At 46.7% G+C, this 23,673-nt stretch overlaps 3 protein-coding genes across 3 annotated transcripts; all 3 read left to right on the plus strand.

The window, feature by feature from the left end:
- The first annotated feature begins 2,369 nt into the window (after window positions 1–2,369).
- Window positions 2,370–3,345, plus strand: LOC122125281 (beta-defensin 103A-like). The gene is made up of 2 exons (XM_042699879.1): window positions 2,370–2,430; window positions 3,200–3,345. Exons 1-2 carry the CDS (start codon window positions 2,373–2,375, stop codon window positions 3,343–3,345), a joined length of 204 nt encoding a protein of 67 aa, XP_042555813.1. The 5' UTR covers window positions 2,370–2,372.
- A 7,954-nt stretch (window positions 3,346–11,299) lies between these two features.
- Window positions 11,300–13,850, plus strand: LOC122125282 (beta-defensin 3-like). Its single transcript, XM_042699880.1, has 2 exons — window positions 11,300–11,357; window positions 13,714–13,850. Exons 1-2 carry the CDS (start codon window positions 11,300–11,302, stop codon window positions 13,848–13,850), a joined length of 195 nt encoding a protein of 64 aa, XP_042555814.1.
- Window positions 13,851–20,626: 6,776 nt separating this feature from the next.
- LOC122125245 (beta-defensin 33-like) lies at window positions 20,627–23,137 on the plus strand. Its single transcript, XM_042699820.1, has 2 exons — window positions 20,627–20,684; window positions 23,007–23,137. The coding sequence occupies exons 1-2, from the start codon at window positions 20,627–20,629 to the stop codon at window positions 23,135–23,137; spliced, it is 189 nt and encodes a 62-aa protein (XP_042555754.1).
- Window positions 23,138–23,673: the final 536 nt, after the last annotated feature.

Below are 23,673 nucleotides of genomic sequence, written 5' to 3' on the forward strand. Positions count from 1 at the left end.
AAAGGTGATATACAGAGTCAATAATTTCCTAGCTCTTTTCAGTGTTCAAGAAATTATTGATGGGGTCAATTAAAAATAATTGAAGCCATTTAAGAGCTTAGATTTCTAGATCTTTGGTCAGGATTTTCATAAATTGTTGACCCATGTGTCTACCAAGTGAAATGGAAGCTTGATCTGCAGCCTTGCCCTCAGGCTTGGACTAGACTCCCTGTGCTCTTTCTCCTGAGGACAACCTGCATCTCGCTGCCCACCCCACCTCTCTACCACGGCTCAGGCCTTGGAGACACCATCCAAGGATTCCTCGAGCTGGAATCTTGTCCCTTCTCTGCACACTGCCCTTCAAGGCTCCCACCCCCTCAGCAGATGAGACTTAATAACAAACAGAATATGCAAGATCCGCAGGAAGCCAGGGCACCCTCATGGTGCTCCTTCCCGTTACATGCAAAAAAGGGAAGACAACTTGCTGTGTGAAGATGGTGTGGATTACCAGCCCACCCCATGGTTTGCACTGCAGGCGGCTGAGCTCCCTGTGTTCCCTGGTTCACTGCCCGGGTTGTACGGGGCCTTGTCTTGGCCCTTCTGATGGGAGCTCTTGGTTCAGGTTCCCCAGGGAGATGCGCAGCCTGAGGAAGGCACAAATGGAGCTAACCGTGCCATCCGCAGCTTCCAAAGCCACTAACGAGGAAACGCGACTTCTATTCTCCAAAAACCACTTCTAATGAAACAAACGATGCAGCCTGGCTGCATCAGTCCAGATCTCCCCCGCGGAGGTCTGTGCTTTGAGGGGTGCACTGTGTCATCTGTGGAGACTCCTGTCCAGCTCCCTGGGGGAAAGCTGCTCACAACTGCCCTCACCCAGCCCTGCCCTCACCTCTCCCACACCCTGGAAAGACCTGGAAAGACAACAAAGCCAACACCCAGCCCACCTCATGCTCTCTCCCTTCCTTTCTCCCCAGTGAACTCCCATTTGTCTCCAATCCTGAACGTAGGTGGAAAGTGAGATTTAAAAGCAATAAACTGGAGAGGTGCTGGTGGCTCACACCTGTTATCCTAGTGACTCAGGGGCTGAGATCCGAGGATTTTGATTCAAAGCTGGCTCCGGCAGAAAAGTCTGGGAGACTCTGATCTTTACTTAACCACTAAAAAGCAGGAAGTAGAGCTGTGGCTTAAGGTCCTGAGTTAATGCCCCAGTACTGGTACAAAAATAAATTAACTAATTTTTAAAAATAAAGTGGCTACTACTCCTGAGTCATTTCAAACCTGCTGAGGTAAACCTGCTGTCAGCATGAGACAGGTTTTTCTGCGGTCCTGTGCCTGAACCCGTAATGGTGTCAGCTTTCTGCATTGACCCTACATTTGTTATTAGCCCGTGCACCTGTTACCCACCTGGCTGACCCTACCCGGGGTTGCTACAGTGAAGGAGCTGAGATTTATCCTCCTCTCTGCATTACTCCTTCAGACCCCACCCCCACTGAGCACCCGTGGTCATCTCCGTCCAACCAAGGGTCCAGGGTCTGGCTCCTCTGCCGTCAGGTGCACAGGCATCGGGACATACTCTCCTCGCACTGACACGCCCAGAAGCATGGCTGAGCCATTAGGATGGCCTGGACCCAGTGTAACACCAGCCAGTTTCACACTAGTTTCCATTCCCAGCCAGCCAATCGTACACATAACCCCCCAAGGGGGCTCCATTACATTTACGTTGAATAGTACACACTCAAAAAGATGAGTTTGCCTTTGAAAAACTGAACTTTCACCCAGAGGCAGAGAGGAACTCAAGCCAGGTCTGTGGTGTTCCCTCCAGAAGCCGCTCTGTGTAGACAATGTCATCTCCAAGGGGCTTGTCAATAAAACCTGTGTTCCTTCCTTTCTTCACGATCTTAAAACCAGTCCTGTCTCCATTTCAGAGCCTGTCCCAGATTGATAGAGCAAATGTACACCGAGGAGACAAGGCCGACCACCCCAAGAGAAAGCAGCCTCGCCCACACCCACCTGTCCCTACCCCTGCCCCAGTCCCAGCCAGACACCAGCCCAAGCTGGGGAGCACCCACACCCACCCTGCCCCTACCCCTGCCCCAGCCCCAGCCAGACACCAGCCCAAGCCAGGGAGCACCCACACCCACCCTGCCCCTACCCCCGCCCCAGCCCCAGCCAGACACCAGCCCAAGCTGGGGAGCACCCACACCCACGCATCCCCAGGGAGCTCCCAGGAATGGGCGTGGCTCGGGGTGAGAACCCTAGAATGACACAGGAGGAATGAGGTGATATGGTCATGCTGGTGACAGGATGAGAGCGGCAGCCACGCTCCCCCGGTATAAAGGTGAGCTCACACACCTCCCAGCCCAGTCTGAGCCGCGGCCGCGCTGTCAGCCATGAAGATCCATTATCTCCTAATTGTGTTGCTCTTCTTGTTCTTGGTGCCCGTTCCAGGTAAGGCAGGGTGGGAAATCACGGGTTGAAGGGACAGCGAAGAGATGACTCAGCCGGTCCCTTTCCCTTCCTCGGGGAGCTGTCCACCTGGTGGATTTGTGGTTGAGTGGGAAGCCAGGATGGCCATTATTTATTTAGTTTTTCTGGCAATAACTATTCAGGCTTGCCAGCCTTTTGTGTTTCACTCTGAGACCAAATAACACCCCTCAGTGTCTTGTCTCCATCTCGCCGTGGAAGGCAATACATAGGACATGAAGAAGTGAGGTAATATTGTAATTTGGGCAGGAAAGATTGGTTCCGTCCGACAGCAGCGGCACAGACTCCAGTTTTGCAAAGCTTTGTGGCTGCAGGTTGCCGGTTCCCGGCAGAGCCCAGGGCTGCTGAGGGCCCCGGGCTGCTGAGGGCCCGGGCTGCTGAGGGCCCCGGGCTGCTGAGGGCCCCGGGCTGCTGAGGGCCCAGGCTGCTGAGGGCCCCGGGCTGCTGAGGGCCCAGGCGGCCACTGCGGCTCCCTCCACCCTTTCAATGGCAGGGCCCAGAGGTCAGACCGCTTCCCCAAGATGGCTTTCCAACGTCACTAGGGCTCGTGACCCATGCGCCGCCCATAGAGATATTCCCTGGTGCCTTCATAGGCCTGTCTTGACTTTAGTCTTGATTGTATAGGAAAGGTGTGTGTGTGGGGGGGGGGGATTTTAAAGGAAAAGAAAGGTAAAGAGATGGATTATGAGAGGGCTCCTCCAAACCTCGTGCATGTTCTCCTTCCTCCTCTCAGGTAATGGGTGGATCATTAACACTATGAGAAGATATTATTGCAAGATAAGAAACGGCCGGTGTGCTTTCGTGGGCTGCCTGGCAAAGGAGGAGCAGATAGGCCGCTGCTCCCTGAAAGGCCGGAAATGCTGCAGAAAAAAGAACTGAGGGCGCAGGCTCGCGCCGCGGCGCAGGAGGGGGGCCGCCATGCCTGGAAAAGGGCCGCATTGCAGGAGGGGAGCCACCATGCCTGGAAAAGGGCAAGCAGATTAAAACTGATTTTTTTAAAAAATGAGAAGCTTGATCTTTTCAAATATTCTGCTTAGTATCAGGGCAGTTGTTACCAAATAGACAGCTAAGGATGTCTGATGATTCCTCTTCATTAAACAAAGCAGAATTGCTACCAGGTGCCTAAACTTTTTTTCCAAGAATATGTGCATGAATGTACGTATATATGTATAAAACATAACTATATAGATATCTGCAAATATGTATATATTATATATATGTAGGTATGTATAAATATCTATATATCATATTACATATTTGTCTACACAGATATCTATTTATGCCTCTGTCTCTGTCTGTCTCAATATCTAAAATATTTTCTGGAATTATTATTATTATTTTGCTTTCTTGTCATTCATGCCTTTGAGCTTTCCAGTTTTCCTACCAGATCTATAGCTCCCCAGATTTATCTCTGAAATCTTAAGGCATCCCTGGGAGCCAGCCCACGTCCTTCTGGAATCTTCACTCCTCACACGCAGGGTGAAGTGGTTCCTCCTTGGATCTCTCCCTCGCTTTTCCCTGGGCTCCAGCCCCTGCCCTGGTGACCTCACATCTGACTCCATTCTCCTTCCTCCCACCTGCTTCATATCTCAACTTCCTTGTAGCCCTGAGAGGCAGTCTAAGTCCACCTCTTTCTAGGACACATAGCCGAGCTCCCAAACAGAGTCATCTTCCCTCTGACATGCCGCCGGACTCTGGTCCTGCTCCCCATCCGCCCTGGGTTGGGCCTGTACAGAGTTGCACACTGAGCGTCTCCAGGTTGGGCTGCACAGTGCTTAAGAGCAAGGACTTAGTCACTGGTAGACTGCTGAGTGCTGTGCCCAAGCCGGCCAGCTGCTACTGGGTGTCTGCTGAAATGAAAGGTATGCATACACTTTGGCTCTTCTATACTTTTCTGGAGTGTTCTCTTGGTGTTGATATGGGGTGATTCCAGCAAGTAGACAGAGGGCCTATCCTCCTATATAGCAGCACCCAGTCAAAGAACGGCCAAGCCAGATCCACTGACCTGTGGGGAAGGGGAGGAGAAGCCATTGAGCCGTGAGGAAGAGAAGGAGAGGTCACTGATCTGTGAGGAAGAGGAGGAGAGGCCACTGAGAGTGAGGAAGAAGAGAAGTCCACCAGGCTGTGAAGAAGAGGAGGAGAGGCCATCAAGAGTGAGGAAGAGGAGGAGAGGCCATCGAGAGTGAGGAAGAAGAGAAGTCCACCAGGCTGGAGGGAGAGGAGGAGAGGCCACTGAGAGTGAGGAAGAGGAGGAGAGGCCACTGAGAGTGAGGAAGAAGAACCAGGCTGGAGGAAGAGGAGGAGAGGCCATCGAGAGTGAGGAAGAAGAGAAGTCCACCAGGCTGTGAAGAAGAGGAGGAGAGGCCATCGAGAGTGAGGAAGAGGAGGAGAGGCCATCGAGAGTGAGGAAGAGGAGGCGAGGCCACTGAGAGTGAGGAAGAGGAGGAGAGGCCACTGAGCTGTGAGGAAGAGGAGGAGAGGCCACTGAGAGTGAGGAAGAGGAGGAGAGGCCACTGAGAGTGAGGAAGAGGAGGAGAGGCCACTGAGAGTGAGGAAGAGGAGGAGAGGCCACTGAGAGTGAGGAAGAGGAGGAGAGGCCACTGAGAGTGAGGAAGAGGAGGCGAGGCCACTGAGAGTGAGGAAGAGGAGGCGAGGCCACTGAGAGTGAGGAAGAGGAGGAGAGGCCACTGAGAGTGAGGAAGAGGAGGAGAGGCCATCGAGAGTGAGGAAGAGGAGGCGAGGCCACTGAGAGTGAGGAAGAGGAGGCGAGGCCACTGAGCTGTGAGGAAGAGGAAGAGACCCCCCCATGCCCCAAAGTTGAAGGAGCTCATCTCCCATCAAAAATGTTTCCCTGAATTTTTCTCACATACACAGCAGAGAACCAGACAAAAGATATGAAATGGCCATTTTCAGATACTGGAAAATCACCAACACAGGGCTGTGGTTTGGGGGAGCGCAGAGCTGACTAGAACCGAGATCAGCAAAGACCAGGCTACCAGGAGGAAGACACCACCCAGAGCAGCCCGGCTGAGCCCTGAGGAGACAGACTTCCTGGAGGGAGAAAGGGAGGGAGGAGGGCACTGTTCCAAAGGAAATGCACTCACTACCTCACTACCTCACTAATGTCACAATAACCGCCCCCCCCCCGTGCACACCTTTACAATAAAATTTAAATTAAAAAAAAGAAGAAAAAAGAATTCCTTGGGAGACAGCTCCTGAGTGCTGCAGGGTACTGACCAAGCACAGAGGAAAGGCTCAGGGTACTGACCAAGCACAGAGGAAAGGCTCAGGGTACTGACCAAGCATGGATAAAGGCTCAGTGTACTGACCAAGCACAGAGGAAAGGCTCAGGGTACTGACCAAGCACGGAGGACAGGCTCAGGGTACTGACCAAGCATGGAGGACAGGCTCAGGGTACTGACCAAGCATGGAGGAAAGGCTCAGGGTACTGAGAAAGGTATATGGAGAAAGGTTCAGGGAGAGCACAGCCACCCCAGGAGGTGCTGGAGGTTGGCTGAGGCTGTCTGGACCTGGGGCTGAGCACGGTGCACTTCCACCAGCGAAGCCCACTGGCTTCGGTGTCTTCACAGTGGAGTCACTGTAGCTGTGGCGCTGCTCTTCAGATCCCGACAAAACTATCTGCAGCTATTCTGTTCAGTTGTTGTTGTTGTTGTCAGAGACTGGGGCTTGAACTCCATATCTGATGCTTGCTTTCATCCTTTGTCAGGTGCTCTGCTATCTAACCCATCCCTCCCATCCTCTAACAAGTATTCAGTGTGTGTGTTTGCGTGCGTGTGTGTGTGCGTGTGTGTGTATGTGTGCGTGTGTGTGCGTGTGTGTGTGCGTGCGTGCGTGTGTGTGTGCGTGCGTGTGTGTGTGTGTGTGTATGTGTGCGTGTGTGTGTGTGTGTGTGTGTGTGTGTGTGCGCGCATGCGCACGCCCCAGTCCTGGCTCTTGAACTCAGGGCCTGGGCACTATCTCTGAGCTTCTTTTGCTCAAGGCTAGCACTCTACCATGTGAGCTACAGTGCCACTTCTGGCCTTTTCTGAGTAGTTTGTGGAGATAAAAGTCTCATGGGCTTTCCTGCCTAGGCTAACTTTAAACCCAGATCCTGAGATCTCAACCTCATGAGTAGCTAGGATTATATGAGCCACCAGCATCTAGCTTCTAATCAGTTTTAAAAACCATTCTTGAAACTATTCATGTCCTGTAAGATACGGACACGAGAGCCAGAATACAAGCCCATCTGTCTTCAGAGGGAAACAGTAAATCCATTCCTCAACAGTCAAGGCTTTCTAGTATACAGAATCCTAAGAAAATTTCCCAGTACACAGAGATGCACAAGGATACAGCTCACAACTAGGAGAAAAGTTTTTCAGTAAAATAGACAATACAATTAGCAAACTTTATAAACATGGCCAAGGATGGAAAGAACTAGTCATGATGTGGAGACAGGAGAAAGATATAAAGTACCAAATGAAACTTCCGATAAGAACAATATTTGAATAAAAAACCCACTGAACTATAGTAACAGGGCATTTAAGACATCTTGAATGCTATAGATAAGACCAGTAAGTATGTATCTATATTAACATAAATAAAGACAAAGCAAGGAGAGAGAAAAAGGCTGAATAAAATGGAGGGTGACTGTTTGAAAGTCTGAAGCTTAGCTAATATATGAGTGAGTTTAGGGGTGTGGAGGAAGGGGGAGAAATTATGGTCTATGGCTTTTTGAATTTGGTGGGACTACAAACCCATCATAAGCACCCCCCCCCCAATCCAAGCAGAATAAAATACCAAAAAAAAAAAACCACTAAGCACATCATAGTCAAATTATTTTAAAGCTGTGATTAAAAATATCTTGAAATCATCCTGAAAGCCAGGTACCAGTGGCTCACGCCTGTGATCTTAGCTACTCGGAAGGCTGAGACCAGAAGGGTCACGGTACAAGGACAGTCCAAGCAGAAAAGTGTGCTAGAGCCAACCCCAGAATAGCCCATGCCAGTCAAGGCTGGAGGCCTGGCTCAAGTGGTAAGGTGCCAGCCCAGGATGAGGCTCGAGTCCAAACTCCAGGAGTGGTAAAGAACATTCAACCTGAGAGAAGACACGTTAGAAACAGAAGAGGAGAAAGGAAAGGAAGGCCAGCTCTCTACCTTATGTGTGGATCCAGGATTCCACACCAACAAAAGTGCATTTCAACACAGAGGAAGTCACGTTCGAATGGGAAGGCTAAAGGGATTCCTTTCCAGCAAGCCTAGACTATAAAATGCAGGAGAAAGCAAGCAGTGTTGGAGATAAGTGTCAGATAGAATGAGGGCTGTCTACACTGTAGGAAAGGTCAGACTCATCAGTTCAGTAAAAAACAAAACAAACAAAAAAAACATGGCTTACAGCTGGGCACCTGTGGCTCAGACCTGCAATCCTAGCTACCGAGGAGGCTGAGCTCCGAGGACTGCAGGGTGAAGCCAGCCCCAGCAGGAAAGCACACGAAGCTCTTATCTCCAATTAACTACCAGGGCTCAGTGGTACATCGTGTGCCTACCTTGCACAAGGCTCAGTCTCCAGCACTTCAAAAATAAATTAATTAAAAACTAAAATGCCACTAGAACCCACACTACACTAAGATCACCAGAAAATGAAAAAAATTAAATCTTACAAAATAGGATGTCTAGACACAGTGGAATTTACAGTGGAATTGATAACAGTAAGCTGTCTGAAAAGAAAATCCTGAGTATTTAGAAATCAGTGCTCTTCCAGTGCTTCAAGTAGAAGTCCAAGGGAAATTACAAAATATTTCAAACAGACCAAAAAGAAAAATCGAAACATCCAAATGTGTGGAGATACAGCTAAAGTTGTGCATAGAAGAAGTCTATAGCATTAATAGAGAGGAGAAGAATCCATAAGTTGACACTCTAAGATACTTCTGTAAGAAGCTAGAATAAAGAGGTTGTCTGAGGGAAGAGCAGCAGCAGCGATTGCGTGAGGGAATGTCTGCAGAGTTTAGTCAGCGCTGCCTGGCAGGTTGGTGACGGAGAATTCAATGTATAATCCTCATTAGTGGCCACTAGAGGGCCTGCTGGGTGTAAAAGGAAATGAAGAGGCCATTGTAATGATGTTAGAGACAGTAGGATAGAAAGACAGAAAGGTTTTTTACATTTAAAATGTTTGTACTTTGGGGCTGGGAAGTTGGCTCAGTGGTAGAGCGCTTGCCTTGCATGCCTGAGGCCCTGGGTTCGATTCCTCAGCACCACATAAGCAAAAAGAAAAAAGCCGGAAGTGGCGCTGTGGCTCAAGTGGTAGAGCGCTAGCCTTGAGCTGAAGAGCTGAGGGACAGCGCCCAGGCCCAGAGTTCAGGCCCCACAATTGGACCCCCCAAAAAAAAATAAAAAAAATAAATTAATAAAAAAAAATGTTTGTACTTTATCAAATATGATAAAGATAATAGAGAAGAATAGCCACATAATCTTAAAAATTATAAAAGAATATGTTTTTTGGTGTCAGAATCATAAAGAACAATCATAACTAGTAATGGAGTAACCTAATGGGTAAAACAATTTTTCTGGTCAACTTTCTTTCTGCAAATTTGTTTACTTGGTCATCAAAATTTATACACTGAGCAGCTTTTTTTTTTGGTGGGGGAAGAATCAGTTGAGGTAATTGCTGGAAAAACATAGAAATGTATTATTCTGAAAAATGAATCGATATGTCTAGAGTTGTAATCCTTATGAAGAAAATTATTAAAGGATTGTATTCCTTAAACATATCAGCTTCATGTAAGTTTGAATTTAACTCTAAGTGTGAATTTAATGCTCAATGTGAATGTATACAATGAGTGCGTGCTATTTTTACTGCCTTTTTCCTGAAAGTTGTGCAGGCCCAGGAGAGAGAAAATGGCTTCAAGATTTGTGGTTAATTCAGAACTTTTCTGGTGCATTTGACTGTTACATCTTTAATTCTAAATAAAGAAAGAATTTGTAGATTATCTTCCTTATTAGCAAAGCAGATGTGTCCACAAGGACCTGGGCATGTATGAATCTACTTTAAAAATAGGTGGGTGAGAAAAATCAATTCCACGGTCTGAAGATATTGACTAGAGACTACATGGTGTTAAGGGGTTATTAGTTTCAAGGTGTATGATTATAATTTATGTAGGCATGTATACCAAGATGGAAGTGCTGCGAAGAGTCGTATGTGTTATGGCTTGGGTTGTAGGTGTTTCCCAGAGGCCGGATGCTACTGGCTTGGTCCCTCAATCACACACGGTTGGGAAGTGGTGAATCTTTTATGGCTGGGGCCTAGTGGGAGGAAGATTGGGCACACAGCCCTCAAGGAAATACTGAAACTCTGGTCCCGACCCTTTTTGCTTCCTGGTTGCTCTAGGTGATCACCTCTCCTCTCCCACATCCTCCCTGCCCAAAACAATGGAGCCAGTGGACCATGGGCTAAAGCCTCTGAGACCAAGAGCCAAAATAATCCTTTCCTCTTCCTCCTCAATGAGCTCAGACACATTTTGTCACAGTGACAGAGAGTTGCCTAACGATGGTCATCTCTTAGTGGTCAAAGCTGAGATGAACACAGCAAACTATCAAAGAACAACGAACCGCTGTCAGCAGAGGATGTATAGTGTTCGGTGACTTTGAATGTCTGGGGTGAGTGAGCATGCTTTTTCATATGGGCCTGCTCACTACATTGGGAAACAAAGTTGTGTCCAGGCTGGGGTATCCTGAGGTTTAGCTGGAGGATTTGTTCCTTTGTGGGTGCTGCAGTGCCCTAACCCTGCCCTCTAGCTGCTGGGTTCATCAGAAGCTTCCTCTTTGGATGGAAACTCTCCAACTCTGAGGAGGTATCATAGATACTGATAATGTTCGTGGTGATGGGGGAGGAGCAGCAGGAGGCGGCAGCGAGGTCAGCTAGCAGGAAGAAAGACGCAGAGATGGGATTAGGTCCCAAGCTCCAGGGCCATGCAGGATCCCTGTGGGAAACAGTGATTTTCTGTGGATTTCAAATTAGCTGTAAGAGAAGATGGTGGGTCTTAACAGTACAAAGAACTTAGGTAAGTTTGAGATGCTTAGATATTCCAATTACCCTGATCTGGTCATTATATATTATATGCCTGTATTAAAATATCACACATACCTTATAAATATGCACACTATGTGTCAACTTATGAAAAATATACAAATTGCCCAGGAGAAAACAGAGGTCTTTAAAACATGATGGTAAAATAAAGAGCAGTGGCTCACAACCAAATTTTCCTTTAGTTGCTGAGGCCTCCATCCACAGCTGGAAAAAACTGCGACTCCCTTAGCAATTCTGGGTTTGATCCAGCTGTGCTGATGGGAGCAGCCAAACAAGCCAGGTATGGACACGGTGGTGTGGACACGGTGGTATGGATGAGGTGGTATGGACAAAGTCCCACTTGGGCCTGAGATAGCCCCCAGACCCTCAGGGAACGCGGACCGGTGGCTACAGCGCAGGGAAATGGGTTCTGGGGGACGTGGCCCAAGTCTGTGACTCTCTGTAGCAGCCTGGTCAGTCCCTCAGTTCCCAGACCTAAAGGAGCAGGGCAGGAAGGAGTTACGGGTGGCAAGGGCAAGGAGGAATGCTCTGGTGTTACCACATTTTAATTTGCATGTGCCTACTGGGTGTGCGTCGCTCTCTAAGAGCCATTCCTCTGACACACCAGCCAAAACGCTCCATTTCTAATCTCTGTAATTATGAGAAATGCAACCAGTGCCAACTGTATCCCAAGAGCCAGGTCACCTGGACATATAAAAGGTGGAGAAGTCAACTGCTTCTGTAGTCTGCTTGAGAAGTTCATCTGCAACCAGCCATGAGGATCCATTATCTCCTCTTCGCCTTCCTCCTGGTGCTCCTATTGCCTCCTGCAGGTAAGACAAGCAGGGGAAGGACAGGGCTCTGTCTGTCTGTCTGTCTGTCTGTCTGTCTGTCTCTGTCTCTGTCTCTCTGTCTCTCTCTCAACAGTATTGTTTCTCTAGTCCTTTTACCTGTTTTGTTTTGTGCCAGTCCTGGGGCTTGAACTCAGGGCCTGAGCACTGTCCCTGAGCTGTTTTGCTCAAGGCTAGTGATCTAACACTTGAGCTACAGCACCACTACCAGCTTTTTTGGTAGTTAATTGGAGGTAGGAGTCTCATGGAGTTTCCTGCCCACGCTGGCTTCAAACTATGATGCTCAGATCTCAGCCTCCTGAGTAGTTTAGGATTATAGGCACGAGCCACCCGCAACGGGCTCTAGACCTTCTTTTCTTTAGTAGTTCTATTTTATTCTTTCTGTAGTTTTCCTCTCTCCTTTTTCCTCCTTCTGCCATTCTCCTTTCTCCGTACGTCCCTCTCCTTCACCCCTCCCTTCCCCTCCTCTCCTCTCCCCCACTTCTGCTCTCCTTTCCCCTCCCTTCATTTCCTTTCCTTCCCTCCCTTCCCCTCTCCTCTTCTTTCTCTCCTGTCACCTTCCCTCTCCTCTCCTTTTTGTAGAAGTACATTTTTTTAGCCCAAGTAGATTATATGACTTACTTAACAGAACCAACTAAAAAAAGTCTAAGAACCCCAATGTGTAACGCAAAGTGTTTCTAAACCAGTCTACAGCCGCGCCCTCCACGGCCTCCTGACCCCTGCTAAGCCTGCAGAGGCTTCGGGGAAAACCTCTGCTCGGTGACTTTACCCACAGACCAAAAAGCAAAAAGTCACTTAACAAATCACTGTGCTTAAACGACGGAAGTCTGGGGTGCTCCAGAGAACCAGAGAGCACCTAGCACAGCCCATACTTCTGACCGTCTGTTCCTTAGCCGTTCGGATGGAAGGTCTCCAAGTGCGCTCCTCCACAGGGCGCCTGCGGGCCTCAGCCCCGGCACAGGCGTGGACATGCGCCTAGGCTTTGTTTTACGCTTCATGAAAAACGTGACAGGAATGGAAAATGAAGGGAGGAAGAGTTAGAGCGAGATGATGGGTTAGCAACACAAAGTTAGTCTAAGAACTGAGACAATGCGTCAGAAAAATCACGCTGAGGAAGAATCAGTTTATCAATTCTGTTTGTGTTACATTACAGAGAAAGAATAGCATTCTGAGAGATGCCAGAGACTTCCTTATCGTCTGACTCTTAGAGAAGAACCAGGATGTAAAAAAGGATGGGTGGAAGGAAGGAAGAAAGGAAGAGGGAGGAAGAGCAGAAGAGAAGGGAGAGGGGGAGGGACGGGAAAAAGGGCAGATTTTTAAAATACATATCTTTCCTCCGTTTTTTTTTTATTGTGAAAATACTGTACAGAGGGGTTACAATTACATGGGCAAGATAACGAGTACATTTCTTATCAAGCATTGTTGCCTCCTCTTTGTTTCCCTTTCCCATCCCTTCCCATCCTCCCCCCCTGCCCCCACCCGATCCCCCCCCACACCACACCAAGGTTGTAAAGTTTGTTTTTTAACATAACGACTTGTACATCTCATTGTTGCAATGGGTCCACCTGTATCCCTATTTAAACGATTTGGCTTTTTTCCTTCCCCTCCACAAATTATACCAACATCAAACACAGGGAAAGCAGGGGTTATACCATGGAGGAGGGACATACAAAGCAACAAAGAAATCATCTTATAAATATGTTAGAAACAATCTCATGAAAGAAAAAAAACATTTGAATACTTATCTTGGGGTTCATTTCCCTAACATCAACTTCTCTGACAAAAGGACAGATTTTTAAAAAACATATTTAGATACAAAAGCAATATTTAAAAAATTTACCTTACAGTTATTTTTGTTTTTAGTGACAAATTACTAAGCCATCAAGTAAATTACCAAACAATTCCTTTGAGCTGACCCTCTCCCCCACCTCAGTTCAGATTCTTCATGGACCACATGCCTGAGAATACAAAAGCAGCCATAGTTCCCGCTGGCGGGGGCGCGCGTGGATGGGGCTGTGTGCAGGGAGAAGCAGGGGTGCTCTGCGTCCACCGTGGGTGGGGTGGCTCCTTTGTGGAGCTCCTGCGAGGTCCTGGGCACAGCCACAGATCAGAGCTGGCACCTGAGGGTCCTGGGGTGCAGTGGACAGGGAAGTCCCTCAAACAGTGGCAGGGCCAGGGATTGTCCAGAGCGGGGCTCTTGTTGGATCCCCAGGTGGACCAACCCAGCCTGGGGAAAGATGGCCGCTGGGCTGCACACAGCTGTGCACACAGCCGTGTCTCCTGACAGGCTGCTTTCAATCCCAACACTCATTGCCTTTTTTCTCTCTCTCTCTTTTAGCTTTCAGTCAAAGTATACGCAACCCTTTCAGCTGCTTTTGGAACAAGGGAATATGCTGGAAAACATGCAGTGGAAGAATGCAACAGATTGGCTCCTGTGGAATTCCTGGAGTCCGGTGCTGCAGGAGGAGGAGCTGAGCAGCGGGAAGCTGCTGGGGGAATGCAGAGCCAGGAACGACTCCCAGAGCAAGGCCATGCAGCCTGGACCGAATTAAACCTGTGCTCCAAGACACAACCTTGCCTGCTGCCTTCCTTCCTTCCCCTGGTGTTGGTGGTGATCTTGCAGTGTGGCTCACACAGGCTGAGGTGTGAAATCATGGAGCACGTCCCGATGTTCCTTGCACAGCACTTGGGGGCCCCAGAGCGGGGCTGCGCGGGCTTCCTGTGCCCTGGGCGTCTGTCCCCTACCCACCAGGCTTCTGCTACTATCATTCCTCCTGCTGTTATTAGTGTGTGCTGTTCTTCCTGACTCTGCTCACTACATTTCATGTATTGGCCCATAATACCTTATTGTGGATATTTGGGACCGGGCTCACAGGGTGTGGTCAAAGCATTTTCCAAGATAGGAGAAGAGGAGGACAAAGGTTTATAAAGATGCCATGTCAGACACTCGTGCTCGCTGCTGTAGTCAATGTCTTCATACATTCCTGGCGCTGGTGGCTCACACCTGTAATCAGTTCAGGTGGCTGAGTTCAGGAGGCTGAGATCCAAGGATCATGGTTCAAAGCCAGCCTGGTTATCTCCAATTAACTACCAAATAGCGAGAAGTAGAGCTTGGCTCAAGTGATAGAGTACTAGCCTTGAACAAACAAACAAACAAACCCAGCACAAAACTCAGGGTCAGTGCTTAGGCCCTGAGTTCAAACGGGGGCCATTTGGCTGGTGGTGGGGGCTCCTGTTGAGGTTCAGGCGAGCCACAAAGACAGCAGCAGGAATCTGTGGCCTTGAGTCCCTCACGGGTTGGAGTCCTCACTCCTTGGCTGTCTCTACTTTTTAAAATCAGTTTCCTAATATTTCAGCTTTTCTGTGACTTCTGAAAACTTTATTCTACTTTTTATACTTTCAGTTTTCACTTTTCCTTCCTGTTCTAAATTCTTGTTAATTAATAACAGTAGTCTTCTTTGTATACGTCTTCTTTTTCATCTCATTGTATTGTGTCATATTAATCTAATCTAGTATGCTGGACACCCTCTTCTTATTTTACTTATTTCATTATTTTTAGCCTTTATTTCACATTAAGTATACCTTTGTTTTCTGTTTATATCTATAATAATATTCTTACCTGAACATTAAACTTTTATTTTTCTTAACTCGTAAACTGTACTTTATGAAATCTATTCCTATTTAATTCCCATAGCATTCCCACGTGTTTTTTCTTTTTAATAACTCCTGCCTGGGTGGATCTTTTTCGGGTTTCAGAGCACAGAGTTGCTTTTCTATATGTTTCAGGAAGCTCATGAGTCACCAGGAAGAACTGCCCACACTCCCGTCTTAGGACACCCTCCCACTGGGTCTGGAGCCTGTTCCCTAGCTCACCCAGGATTACGCAGGAGTCCAGAAATCCTTTCTCTCAGGTCTTCTTCCTCTAGTGGTCCCCCACCCCCGCCCTGCTAGATCTACCCGAATTAAAGACAAGGACTTCCTCGACAGTGCATTGCGTTTACCATCTTTGCCCAGTGTTCAGTGAGACCCGTGGGCACAGGGTTCCACCGGCCCCTCCTCCTCTCCCTTCCTCGCTTGATGCCACCCACGTCCGACTCCTGCCAATAGCGGCTTCTGAAAAGCCTCCTCCCCCACCTGTGCCTGCTGTTGCTGACTCCCAGGCATGTCATAATGGCACTGGCTTTCAGTTACCTCTGCCCAAAAGGACAGGCAGCAGACAGCCCGTGGAGAGCAGAGGCCCCGCTGCAAGGTAAGACTTGGGAACTGTATCTGATTCAGAATGGGCCAGAGACAGCAAAATGCTTCCCTGACCCTGCCCTCGGCTATCAAAAAGACTCCCCTTCTCGCTCTCACACACAGACACAGGAGATAGGCTTTAGGCAAAAGTGTTCAGCATTTCTTTTCTAGTCATTATCATCAATCACCACTTGCTATTTATTGTCTGAATGTGTGACTCCACCCCACATTTATAGGTTGACGTTAATTCCCAATGCAACAGTTTTAAGAGGTGGGCTTGGGATATTTCCTCAGTGAGGCAGCCCTCAGGAATGGGCTTCACCTCCTTGTAAAACAGGTTGTGTGTCCCTTGGACAAAGCCAGAAGCCATTGACTGTGACTGTGAAAACAGCGTTGCTGCTGCTTTGATATTTCCAATTTTCAGAACTGTCTGAAATCAATTTTCATGATTTATAAATTACTCAGTCTAAGGGATTTTTGTTATGGCTACCTGAATGGACCCAAGGTATTAGTAAGGTCATCATCATCATGTTTATTATGGTCTGATGCTGAGGCCGGGGAAGCGAACCCTTCAAGCTCCTATGTTGAATACATGTGACTTACTTACACATTTCACACACCAAAACTTTCCCTTTATGTCAATATCCAAAGCCAGAATAGATCTCTGCTGATGTAAGATATTTAAGGGCTCATTGAAAGGTTCAAAAGTGAAGACATTTTCTCCCTAAGCTGCTATGAAACAAGGACGAAGTTTCAGGAACATGCTGGATTTATGCACTGAGAGTACAGGACTTGGTCTCAGGAAGGAAGGGGGAGGTGTGGCCTGGGAAGTCTGGATCAGTGGTGAATTAGGATGATACTTTGAAGGTCCTGTAATTAAAATGAAAGCATGTTTAACCTTCATATAACATCAGAGATGCATTCTAAATTGAAGCTATGGCTGCAACTGGAACAAGGTACTGCTGACACTCTCCAATCTCCTCCTCCCATTATTGCTGGGCCAGGAAAAAGAATGGGCAGAGGATGAGGTTGGAAGGTAAGACATCCCCATCCCCATGGCTCACAGGTGCTTCCAATGTGTTCTTGGCCATTTGATGGAAGTTACTGACTGAGGGTGGAATAGCTGAAAGTTGTGAGAGAATGTTCTATTCCAAATTTTGGCATAACCCGCAGTGCAGAAACATGCTTACTAATCTTGGAGGGAAGTCCTCAGGGGAAACATAGCAATGTACTCTTGTTTCCTAGAAGAGTCTCAGTGCGTGTGTGTCTCTTGCTTTGTTGTAAGGACCAACACACGCCCTTGTGTTGTAGAATGAATTTGTCTTTGGATGATAAATCACTCAGTGACTTGCTTAAGGAGCCCGGCTCATAGTTCCTCTGCTCATTCTTTCCCTTTTTGGTAGAAAAGGGAAAAGTAGACAAACTTTAGTACACATCCCTACTCATTCTCTAAATGTTTCATTCTGTTTCTCAGATTTGTGTGTGCACTCATGCACATTCTAGTCTTTTGCCCTATAGCTATGTTCTTTCATTCTTCAAATACGATTGTTTTTCAACAAGAGAAACAGTAACAAAAAAAGACACTTTGACAATAGATAATATTTACATTCATGCTCAAGCATTAGCTGTATGACTTGCCTTTCTAGGCTTTCTTTAGAAAGTACCCATTTCCATGTAAATTGCATAAATTAATATGCACTTTGAAAATTCCAGTACCTTCTAGGTATTTAAGAAATAATATCAAGGGAAGTGTTGTGACTTGTGCCTGTAAGCTTAGCTACTCAGGAAGCTGAGATCTAAGAATCTTTGTTCAAAGCCAGCATGGGCAGGAAAGGCTGAGATTATCTCCAACTAACTACCAGAAAACCTAAAGTGGTACTGTGGCTCAAAGTGATCGAACAACTAGCCTTGAGCAAAAGAGCTCAGGGATAGTGCTTAGGCCCTGAGTTCAAGTCCCATAACTGACAAAGAAAAAGACACAGAAATTATCTCTACTGAATGATTAAAAAAAAGAACCAACATTATTTTGTTACATGATAAAACCTATTAAGCTATCGTAATAGTTAGAGGAGAATGAGATATGTGTCTACAAATCTGGTTCTTTTCTAAGACCATTTTTTCTTGATGACAAAATTTTTCAGAAGTTTCACCACTAACTTTCAATGTGATGGGCTTACAAAGGCTCACTTCGCCTTTGCCTACCTCTCAATTACAGCTGTTCCAGGCAGTGAAGAAGGATGTTTCCATCTTACTTGAGTTCCAGAACTGATTGCCTAAAAAGCCCTTCTCACCACTTAGTGAAACCATTCAGTGATGATTTAGATAAGGCCTTGCCCTGAAGAGGCTTTCTTTTTTTTTTAAGCTTATCAAAAATATAATTTAAAATATATTGTTTTTAAATTTTAGCTTAAAATATATTAAATTGATATATAATTACATATCGGTCTTAAGGGCAAAAAGGTTGATTTTTTTTTACAAGCATGAACAGTTCATCAATACCTCAATAGAATTTAAAATGCTACACTATTATCTCAGAATGTTTCTTTTGGCCCCTTCCAGTCAACCTTTCTTCACTGACTTCTGAATCAACTGCTGTTCTGATATCTATTATCGTAGATAAATTTTATGATAAGATGTGCTTGAATACGACTCATTCTACATATGGCCATCTATCAGCATCTGTAGTGAATTGGTCGTGGGTCTCATCAGATACCTAGATATTCAAGCTACTTATAGAAAATGGGATAGTATTTGTAACTAACTTTTATACATCCTTCCATGTACCTCAAACATAGATTATTTATTTATTTATTCTCTTTTTTAGTGAGAACATACTGTACAGAGGGGTTACAATTACATCGGCAAGATAATGAGTACATTTCTTATCAAGCATTGCAGCCTCCTCCTTTGTTTCCCCCGCACCAAAGCTGTAAAGTTCGTTTTCGACATAACGGCTTGTACATCTCATTGTTACAATGGGTCCACCTGTATCCCTATTTAAATGATCTGTTTTCCCCCTTCCCCTCCACAAATTATACCAATATCAAATACAGTGAAAGCAGGAGTTATACTGTGGGGGAGGGACATACAAAGCAACAAGAAATAATCTTATAAATGTGTTAGAAACAATCGCATGAAAGAAAAAAAAACATTTGAATACATATCTTAGGGTTCATTTCCCTAACATCACCTTATCTGACCTTTTCTGCTTGACTCAGACATATACTAGATATTGCAAATAAGGGAAAACATGGGACCTATGTTTCTTTGGGCCTGGCTTACTTCACTTAATATAATTTTTTCCAAGCCTTTCCATTTCCTAACAAATGGGGCAATGCCATTCTTTCTGATGGAGGTATAGAATTCCATTGTGTATATATACTACATTTTCTTGATCCATTCATCTACTGAGGGGCATCTGGGTTGGTTCCATATCTTAGCTATAGTAAATAATGCTGCAATAAACATAGTCATGCTGGTAGCTTTAGTGTGGTCTTGCTTGTAAACATTTGGGTAAATGCCCAAAAGTGGGATTGCTGGGTCATAGGGGAGCTTTATGTGGAGTTTTTGAAGAACCTCCATACTGCTTTCCAAAGTGGTTGAACAAGTTTACACTCCCACCACCAATGCAGTAAGGTTGCCTTCTGTCCGCATCCCCTCCAGCATCTGTTGTTATTAGAGTTCTTGATTATAACCATTCTAACTGGGGTGAGGTGGTATCTCAATGTTGTTTTGATTTGCATTTCTTTTATGGCTAGGGAGGCTGAGCATTTCTTCATGTGTCTATTGGCCATCCTTCTTTCCTTGAAGAGGCTTTCTTTAGTCAGCCACTGATATGGAAAAGCACCTTTTTCTGAGAGCAGAAGTAGGAAAGTGGCTGTGTAATCGTCATCACCAGAGCAGAGCCTGAGCTTTTGAAGTTCAAGTTATTTGCACAAGGTCACCCAACTAAGGAGAGGCAAAACCAAGACTTGCAACCAGGTGTATCTGACTTCACATGAAGGTCTTTGAATTACTGGGCTACGTTCCATTTGTGTCTTCCACCTAAACCATAGCCCCCTACAAACTTTGGATAGTTGTATTGATTTCTGCATCTCAAACAACATCTACCTTTCACTCCTCAACTGTAGTGTAGATAATGAAGGTAGGGTGACATTGATAGAGAACAGTGAGGCCTGGGTTCCTGAGCTATCTTCATCCTTCCTTCCCTCCCTGCCTCTCTCCTTCCTTCCCTGCCTCTCTCCTTCCTTACCTCCCTTCTTTCCTCTTTCCCTTTCCTTTCTGAATTAAAATTTCTTTAAAATAGAGTAGTAAAATGGAAGACAAGGATCAAAAGGATAGAGAGGAATGTCTGTGTTTTACTTGTTTTCTGTGCTATGTAACTCCTTCCTCCCACCTCCCAGCCCACCAATGCACTGATACAACACTGCATTAAGCCAGTTTCTGATCTCTTGTGTCTCTGCAGTTAAGGTCCACTCAGGGACCTATGTGGTTTGAGCTTGCCTAGCATGTGTGTTCCATGCTAATGCACAGGAACAAAAAATAGCGGGATTGGATAAGAAGTCCTTCATCCTTTTCTGGCTTGTGAAAAGGGGTTTTTGTATTCCTGTGCACATTGCTCCCAGGTGTAGGGCATGCAGTAAGGGTGGACAACTACATGAAAGATTTCCTTCCCAGTCATCGTTATGCAATGGCTTCTTTAAAAAAATACTCTCAGTCATAAGTAAATATGCAAATCTATTAGAAATTTCCAATTGCTCTAAAACTCTCCCTCCTTTGGGGAGGGAGGGTGGCGGAGGTCAGTCATAAACCTGGACCTCTAATGTGTCTACACATGACACGTTCTCAAATTATACCCAGGCCTTAATTTGAATGCCTGTGCTGACCATATAGCTTTTCTTCTCTAGCTGAATTTTCCATACTTTGCCAGAGTTCCTGCTGCCACAGATGAGCCCTAGAGAAAGAGCTGCCCTCAGACAGTGACCACCCTTCTACGGCTGGAAGACACCTCCACCATGAGGCTGCTGTTCCTCCTGCTCCTCTTCCTCGTTTGTCTAAGCCAGACAGCATCAGGTAAGCTTTGAACCCACGGTGGGATGGGAGGTGTGCTGATTGATCGTGGCGCCTGCAGGAGGCCAGGCTTGGGGTCTGGGCGTGCACTATAGCACGTAATAACAGAATACGCCCCAGCTGAAGGACCCCAGCAGGCAAACACGCTCCACTTTACAAATACGTAGAGGTTAAAGAGATTAAAAGTATTTCCCCAGGACTGCCTTGAACTAGTTGCTGTGATAAGACACATATATGACTGTGGTAGCGTAAAGCCGAATTCGGAAATCCTTGCCCAAAAGACCACCAGAGACGCCACCAATGTGAAAGCAAAGGAGGCTTTATTGCAAGCGCGAGCTTGGTCTCCACGAGTACACGGCAGCAGCCCACGACGCTGAGAGGCCCCGAGCCCCGGGTTACAGCACGTTTTATACACTTTTTAGGGGCTGTGCATACATTATAGCATCTTGCAACGAATCACTACACACCACGGGAAAATCATAAAACAACTCTATAGTATGATTGGCACATTACAAAGCAGGAAAGGACCAGACACAGGTTGTTGGTTAAATCAAGGGGGCCGACGTACTTTAAACTGGTTGGCTTGTCCCCCAGGGGAGTCTCAAGAGGATACGTGCTAAACTGCAGTGTTTCTGGTTTAGATGATGATACCAGACCCTAGGAGGGACTGTTCTGGAATTTCAGATATCTCGACATCCTGCCTTAAGCAAACGCCATCTATGGCTCTAAGAATTGTTTGTGCGTGGCTTTCTGTCATGAATTCCTGGCATTGGGGTTAAAGTGGGTCATGAGTTAAGTTGCAGAACTGAGGGTCTTCAGTAAAATGGAGTTGCTTAGGTTCCTCAATAGATAACATTACAGTGGGTTTCTCAGCTGACAAACCATTTGTGAATAAAAATGCCAGCAACAATGACACAGCCACCAGCATCCCTCTAATCTACAGGAGGGTCTTAGATGTTATGCAAGGAGTTTGAAGCGGTACAGACTATTGTGGTGAAGCTCAGACACAGCACAGTGTGATTTAATTCCAAAGAAAATGCTTCTTATTATAGACTTGACAATTCCATAAAAGAAATTTACTATATATATCTATATCTCCATAAAATCTTCTGAAAGATCATTCTTCATTTGTTTGAAATTTGGACTTTGTTCTCAAATTTTCCCTGGTAATTATGAGAAAGGGAAAGGACCATTCCCAACTTAGCATGTTAGAAGACACCAGGTCTTAGCTCTTGCCCACGGTGTAAATCCCTAGCATCGGGACACTGCTCCTTGTCACTGATCAGACCCAATTGTGTCTGCCACCAGCCCGGGCACTGCTGATCGCTGCCAGGCAAGAGTGCTAGGGACTCTCCCATCAGCAACGCGGGCACCAGCTGTGCATGATGCCCCTCTTCTGTCCGGACTACGTGAATTCAGAATCTAATGGCTGTACCTAGTGAAGGAAACTAATGAAGACAATCCTACTTTGTGTCAAGAAAACAAAGTCACAGCTATTTGTTGAACAGAGAAATAGCAATAGCTATACAGACAGATGATTGACCACTCGATAGACGATAGCTAGCTGGTGAATACTCGCAGCTCTCTGCAGATGTGGGACTGATGTCGATGTGCTCATGTACCCATCCATCACTTCTGGTGGATAGACCTGCTTGCCCACGACTATACTTTGGTGGAGCAGAGGTCACAGCCCAAGTCCCCTAATCCCTAATCATGTCAGCTTTCCGACCCTTGCAGCACAGTGCCGTTTCACAGGGTCTGCTAGACGGACTCGCTCCCCGGGGCTGAGCCCTGTTCTCTCCCCTGCCCACCGCTCTGTAGATGGCTACAGTCAGCCTTCGTGGTCTCCGGTCACTTTCTTCCCGTGCGCTGTGGGGCGAGCTTAGTGCCGTGGCGTTGGCACTAACCGACAGCACCACAGTTTCTGAAGCAGTACACTGCGCAGAACTAACGCGACTCCCTACTCCATAGTCAGCCTGCCTCTGCCACTTCGGTATTTGTTCACTTGGTGCTAAGTGCCTGAGAGTTGCCCTGTCGAGAAGAGGGAAAGTGTTTGGGGAGGTGAAGCATCCCCCTAGTCATAGTCAAGCCTGGTGCTTTCTCTGACCCCATGTGTCTTCATCAGAAAAGGAAAGATCCCAAGCGCCATTTGGTGTCTGCCATCACAGTTCACCTATGCCTTACGCGACTACAGAGGTTCAATCGGCGATCAATCCCTAACCTACAGACCTTGACCTTCCATGCCACTCACACAAAGTTCAAGGAGCATTGCTTTATTGAGATGCTAGTTCTTTGTCTCCTCACACATGCACCATTTCCTGACAGGGCATAGAAAGAGGAAGAGATTCATGGAATGTGTGAAAATGGGCGGAGCCTGCAAATACCAACGAACCCACGGCTGCTCCATCCTGCCTGCCGAGTGCAAGAACCGCTACAAGCACTGCTGCAGAGTGTAGAGGTGGGCAGCGCCCACCTGAGCTTAATAAAACCACCAGTCCCCGTGTGGATCACATCTGGTCTTCCGGGGAGAGCTTGATCACAGAGCACTGAGCCAGAGAGGTTTTCCGAGTCTCTGTGACTACAAACCTGTCGGTTTGGGATAACAGCTCTGTGTGTGTGTGTGTGTGTGTGTGTGTGTGTGAACGATATTGAGTGGAAAAATTCTCACTTTTCTGTGTCCCTGTCCATCCTGATGTGGGAAGCACAGCCCAGCTCAGAGAGGACTAAAACCAACTTAGGTTAGGCCAAGGTTTGGGGGGAGACTATTTTGTTCTTTCCAAAAATCTCTTTCCACTTGAGCATGGTGGCACATACCTGTAGTAACAACTAGTTGGGAGGCAGAGGCAGGAGGAACTGGGGTTTGGGGCCAATCCAGGCAATGATAGTAAGATAAACAAACTAGAAAGGTAAAGGCTGGGAGCGTGTCTCAAGTGGAACCATGTGCCTAGCATGCATGAGGTCCCGCCTTCAGTAACACACACACACACACCCA

This window comes from Dipodomys spectabilis, unplaced genomic scaffold (genome assembly GCF_019054845.1).
Source record: "Dipodomys spectabilis isolate Male_0828 unplaced genomic scaffold, ASM1905484v1 ptg000263l, whole genome shotgun sequence".
NCBI classification, from domain to species: domain Eukaryota; kingdom Metazoa; phylum Chordata; class Mammalia; order Rodentia; family Heteromyidae; genus Dipodomys; species Dipodomys spectabilis.

Excerpts from the sequence above, each read along its gene's own strand:
- LOC122125281 (XM_042699879.1), top strand. The coding sequence starts at position 2,373 with ATGAAGATCCATTATCTCCTAATTGTGTTGCTCTTCTTGTTCTTGGTG. Across the intron at positions 2,431-3,199 it reads GTTCTTGGTGCCCGTTCCAG|GTAATGGGTGGATCATTAAC; the intron begins GTAAGGCAGGGT and ends TCCTCCTCTCAG.
- LOC122125282 (XM_042699880.1), top strand. The coding sequence starts at position 11,300 with ATGAGGATCCATTATCTCCTCTTCGCCTTCCTCCTGGTGCTCCTATTG. Across the intron at positions 11,358-13,713 it reads GCTCCTATTGCCTCCTGCAG|CTTTCAGTCAAAGTATACGC; the intron begins GTAAGACAAGCA and ends TCTCTCTTTTAG.
- LOC122125245 (XM_042699820.1), top strand. The coding sequence starts at position 20,627 with ATGAGGCTGCTGTTCCTCCTGCTCCTCTTCCTCGTTTGTCTAAGCCAG. Across the intron at positions 20,685-23,006 it reads TCTAAGCCAGACAGCATCAG|GGCATAGAAAGAGGAAGAGA; the intron begins GTAAGCTTTGAA and ends ATTTCCTGACAG.